Here is a 6,000-nt window from a genome sequence, read left to right as displayed (position 1 = left end):
CCAAACTGCCGCACCAGCAGAGTGGATATAATTGCCATCCCATTCATAAAATTGACTACTACGAAGTGGAGTCTGATTTACAAAAAAAATAAAATAAAAATAAATAAATAAATAAATAAATAAAATACATAAAAAATAAAATAAATAAATAAAAAAAAACTTGACACATTTTGAGAAAAAAATGTTTCCACAAAGATTTATAAGATATACTAGCAGGCCGCATGTCGTTGCCCGGTTGTAAGATACGCTTAAATATTATATTTTAATTCATTCATGCAGATTGCGTATTTATTATTATAGTGAAAATTCTCTATCTATTATTATATTGAACCTTATATATAGTAGTGAGATTAAAACTAACACACACACACACACACACACACTTACACACACACATATGACTTGGGTACCATCAGCCTGAATCAAAACCAAAACATACAACTCTCCACTCATTCCTTAGCCTCTGAGTCACACCCATATATATATATATATATATATATATATATATATATATATATATATATATATATATATATATATATATATACACACCTGTCATCAGTTTTTTTTAAATGAAACCACCCGATCATCAAAGACAAGATTCAAGCAATCAAGCAGGCATATATATATATATATATATATATATATATATATATATATATATATATATATATATATATATATATATATATAAAACTGTACCCTGACATGCATTGCTGTGGCTCAATTAGGTGTAATGGAAAAAGCTAAAAAAGAAAGAAAAAAAAAACGGGAGAAAATGCATGTTTCTTACGTTCTTAGTATAGCAATCGTGAATAATCCGCTCCAAAAACTGAAAAAAGGCGAAATTGAAAAAAATTGGTACTCTTGTAGAATTTGACCCGGACCCTCGGAAGTTTCCGTCAATCACTCAATTATGCTTATTATTAGTTTTTAAGGGGTCATAAAGGGATAAAAACTGAAAAAACAATTGTTATACATCTTAGTTTATTTTTAATTTTTAATTTTTAATCGATTTATGTACGTGTTACGTTGGTACAGTGCTAACGTCACCAGATTTGAATGCTACAGTTTCGGTTTCAATTCTAGCTGATGGCACCCAAATACTTTTTTTTTTTACTTTTGAAATCACGACTCTATAATAATATATACGAAATCTGGACAAATTAAAATATCATATTTAAGCGTATTTTACGCCCGGGCAAAGCCGCCTCTCCCTCGCCGCTAGTCTAATATATAAAAAGCCATATGTCTGTCTGTCTGTCTCCATATTTTCAAACTGTATCTCCTCCGAAGCTAAAAGTTGCAGAGCGGCGCTAGGGGCCTCGAATGATTGGATTTTTTTATGGACCGTTCTTTTATGGGTCTTTAGCCGATTAAAATAGTTTTTAAGGAGTCAAAAATGGGTAAAAATTGAAAAAATCGTTGAATGTTTTGTACATTCATCTTAGTTTATTTTTAATTTTTAAATTTTTATTAATTTATATGCGTGTCACGTTGGTACGTGGTAACGTCACCAGCTTTGAATGCTACAGTTTTGCTTTCGATTTCGATTCTAGCAGATGACACCAAAATCCTTTCTTTTTTTTTGGCCCCCCGACAAAAGAAGGGTGGACTTGTAAATTCACCCTTGTCCGTTCGTCCGTTCGTCTGTCCACACTTTTTTCAATAACTATGCCTTGGAATTTTTTAAAATTTTGCACAAACATTAAACATGATATGAGTAAAAAAAGTAACAGAATGGATTTTCTAGGAAAACTCCGATTGACCCCCGAGGGTGCTTTTCGTGTTAAAATGGCTCAAATTGACACTTTTGTGCTTATTAAAAAAAATTGATGCCTTGGATTTTATAAAACTTTTTGAAAAGTTGTAACTAACTGATTTCTATATAATTTTGTTTGTCTATACTTTGCGATAACTCTTGGGTGTGTCTCTTTCAGGGTTAATAAAAACACTCCATTTTTGGGACTATTTTATCATATTTGTCCCAAATTTTCTATGTATGTCTATTTAGCAGTTTTGCACGGTGTTGAACTCAAATTTAAATATGTTAAGGCCTTGGGGACTTTTGTGGCAAAAGGGGGGAGCAAATGATGGACTTAGTCATTTCTTTTTTCTGCATGGTGCAGAACTCAAATTGACATATGTTAAGGTCTAAAACTGCACCGTTTGTTCATTTTCACCAGGATTTGACACCCCTGGGGACTTTGGGGCTAAATGGGGGTGGGGGTGGATAAATGCTGAACTTAGTCATTTTTTTCATGTCTCGTTCACTGTGCACTCACGGGGGAACCATGCATGCTTCACTTTTTTTTTTTTTACAAGGTGATCACCATTTATCAAGGCCCGGAAGCCACTCAGGGATAAGGGGTTATTGCATGTACAGTACGTTAGTGTGTGTGTGGGGGGGTTAATAAAAATGTCTACTTAAGGGGGCGGTTCATCAGGAATTTGTTTACGTTGGACTTGAAGACATCCAGGTTGTAGTCAGGTAGGAAGCAAGCAGACGGAACAGAGTTCCACTGGCGTGCAGTTCTAAGAAAGAAGCTTTGTTCATGGAATCTACGTTTTGATTTAGGCACAGATAAAGAGTGGGGAAAACTTTTACTTTTGAAATCACGACTCTATAAAAATATATACGAAATCTGGACAAATTAAAATATCATATTTAAGCGTATTTTACGACCGGGCAAAGCCAGCCCCCCCCCTCTCACTAGTAAATAAATAAATAAATAAATAAATGATAAACAATAAATAACTGTGGCAAAACAGAGAGCCGACGAGACGCCCAGAGTAGCAGCCTACCCAGACGCTTCCCAAGCGGCTCGTGCGTGTTAGAAATAACCCAATAGTTAGCTGTTTACTTTGTGAAGGTTCGCGGGACAGCTACGACGACGGTTCAAAATTAATAGCAGTAGAAATAGTAACCACGCACACATTTCTGCCGATTCCGACAAGCGAAGGAAAGACTTTCCTAAATGTACCAGAACCCCGTATAAATATCCATCCTCCAAAAAGAACTGATACCAAACTCTATTTGCGCAGTATAAACATGGAGGCCTTTTCACTAAATATCCTCTTAGGATTTTGTATTATATCGCCTCATCTCCTTCTTGGGATATCTGCGCTGTTGGCCACTAATGGTAAGTACTTGAAAACTATTTCTATAAACAACAACAATAAACAATCCCAAAATACAAAAAAAAAACAAAAAAAAACAAACAAACAAACAAACAAAAAAAAACAGGTACTTTGGCAACACTGTACAAGAATGCCCCCCCCCTCAAAATGCTTTTTTTAAAAAAAAACAAAACTTTTTTCCGATAATTATCATAGACTTAATTATCATATCAGCAGAAAAAAAAAAAGTTTATATAAAAAATAAATTAATGACATTTAAGAGGGGGGGGGGTCATTTTCTTGTTATAACGTTCTACTTAATTGCTCCCTGACTTACTGTACATCTCTTTACCGACGTGTCACGTGACCGGTGATATTTCCTTAAATTCCTTTACAACAAACGGTTAAAAAAAAAAAACAATAAATATAAATAAATGAATAAAAGTGTCCCCTACTGATCCCGAAATATATTTTAAGCGTCTTTTAATACGGGACCGGACCAGTAGGCCGTCATTTTTATTTTTTATTTTTTTTATTTTTATTAACCCTAAAAATTACATAGATACGAGAACTGCGTACACACAGAAAATCTCACCGGTCACGTGACACGCCGGTAAAGAGATGTGCAGTAAATCAGGGAGCAAGCAAATAGAACGTTATAACGAGAAAGTGAACCCCCTTCTTAAATGTCATTAAATTTACTTTTTATGAAATTGTTTTGCTTATATGATAGTTAAGTCTATCATCTATGATAACCGTCGGAAAAAAATAAAAAAGTTGACCCCCCCCCCCAAAAAAAAACGCATTTTTTTTTGGGGGGGGGGGGCTCTTGTACATGTCCACCGGTAATTTTTGTGAACTTACTCAATCGGAACAGTTGCATTTCGTTAAATTTCGATTACTAATTACATTAGAGCTCCGGAATATGGCATTAAAAATTAGTAACAAAATAGAGTACAGTATATAATACACATGTATATAATCAAACAACGTTATAAATAACACTGTAAGGTGCGGCAAATACCCTAACCAGGGGCCGGAAAAACATGGTATTCCACATCGTAACCTAAAAAAAAAAACGTATCCTAGGACCACCGTATCCCGAGGTTTTTCTGAATTACGCTGGGCTCTTATTTAGATGTCAACCGAATTAAAAAGAAAAAGTAAAAATGGCTACAGAAAAATCTTTATGTTGCACGGAACGGAAATGTCATATTCCAGAACTGCACGCCTGTGGAACTCTGTTCCGTCTGCCTGCTTCCCTCCGGACTACAACTTGGATGTCTTCAAGTCCAACGTTAGCAAATTCCTAATGAACCGCCCCCTTAAGTAAACATTTCAGCAAATCTCCTCACTAACGTAATGTACTTGCAATAACCCTTATCCCTGAGTGGCTTCCGGGCCTTGATAAGTGGTGATCACTGTGTAAAAAAAAAAAAAAAAAAAAAAAAAATCACGTAAATTTATAAAGTTGTTTTAGTTTTAAAAAGAAAATCACTTTTAAGCAACTAAAATACGCTAGCATTATATTAGTTATGAATTATTGTTGAGTTATCTCCGTTTGATTCTTGACATTTTTTTTTTCATCATGCCGGGCGAGACAGTTACTACTCAGATACTCATAAAGTTTGACGGTACATTCTTACCTGGTTTCCACCTGAGCATTCCCCTTTAAAATGACGTTTTTACGAGTATGCTGAAAACGAATATTGCATTTGAATTTGCGCAAATAAGTAGTTTTCCAGATATTAAGCAATATCATTCCTTATGTTATTGCTGGTGGCCATCTTCTATGCGCGCGCTTGCGTGTAGTTTTGCGGGTTGCATTTTACACGCATGAGCGATCGCTCGTGCGTACACAGATGGGCACCAGTAATGGCATAGGAAATGGCATTGCTTAATATCTGGAAAAGTACATATTTGCGGAAAAATTAAATGTGATATTCGTTTTCGGTATACCCGAAAACCTATAATAGTGGTCATTTTAAACGAAAAAAACGTTGAGGTAAAAATTTACCAATTTGCTTTACTTATTTAAAAAGTAAACTACCTGATCAATTGACGTGATTTTTGGAATCTGACATCTTCGTTTCGTGACATGTACGTGCTTCATACACATTTTTCTGTATTTTTTGTTTTTAAAATTAGGCTTAATTATAAATAGAAACCCTACGGTGTTATGTTATAAGACTGTAACACGAAATGTTTTTTGTTGGGGGGGGGGGGGACAAGAAGCACCCCCCACCCATGAAAATGGCAAAAATGAAGAAAAATCTTTAGAGTTTGTGTTACTAAACACATAGATTCGGAAAAGTTGTCAAAAACAAATATACAACAAATAAATGTTACCAAAGGCAAGATAAGTTACTTTTCAACTTATCTGCAAAAGTTTTTAGTGGTTTTAATCAATTTATAATGTGAAATCTTTCGAAAATCAGTGTTTATCGATATATTTGAAAAAGAAAAAAAAAAAATGGCAGCGTGGTTGTAGTTGAATACTGTAAGTTTGGGAAAATGAGTTCAAACTAAATAATTATACAAAATACTGTTAGAAACCCATCGGGTATATGTCCGCCATGTAACGGTAACACATAGTGCCTAAACCTAAAAGTAGATTAGAACTGCACGCCTTTGTAACTCTGTTCCGTTTTCCTGCTTTCAAACTAACTACAATAGAGTCGTCTTCAAGTCCAACGTAAACAAGTTCTTGATGAGCTTCCCCTCTAATTTACCAAATTTTTCCTACTACGACATGTTCCCATTAACTAATGTACACTCATTAACCATTATCCTCAAGTCTCAATTTCCATTTCCGATACGATTCTCGAGTCCGATTCCGATTCTAATAACAAAAACGCAACTATAGAATGAGTTCATTAA

General features: G+C 34.7%; 1 protein-coding gene across 1 annotated transcript in view; it reads left to right on the top strand.

The window, feature by feature from the left end:
- Positions 1-2,765: 2,765 nt before the first annotated feature.
- LOC145269039 (alkaline phosphatase-like) overlaps positions 2,766-6,000 on the top strand; it is a 178,656-nt gene continuing 175,421 nt past the window's right edge. The window contains exon 1 of the mRNA XM_080124641.1: positions 2,766-3,143. Coding sequence (XP_079980767.1) covers positions 3,053-3,143 — 91 coding nt within the window. The 5' untranslated portion in view covers positions 2,766-3,052. The remainder of the gene's footprint in view (positions 3,144-6,000) is intronic.

This window comes from Euprymna scolopes, chromosome 45 (assembly GCF_053919585.1).
Source record: "Euprymna scolopes isolate OS-2025 chromosome 45, ASM5391958v1, whole genome shotgun sequence".
Lineage (NCBI taxonomy): Eukaryota > Metazoa > Mollusca > Cephalopoda > Sepiida > Sepiolidae > Euprymna > Euprymna scolopes.
Note: the sequence above shows the minus strand (reverse complement) of the source record. Positions and strands in the feature narration are given on the sequence as shown.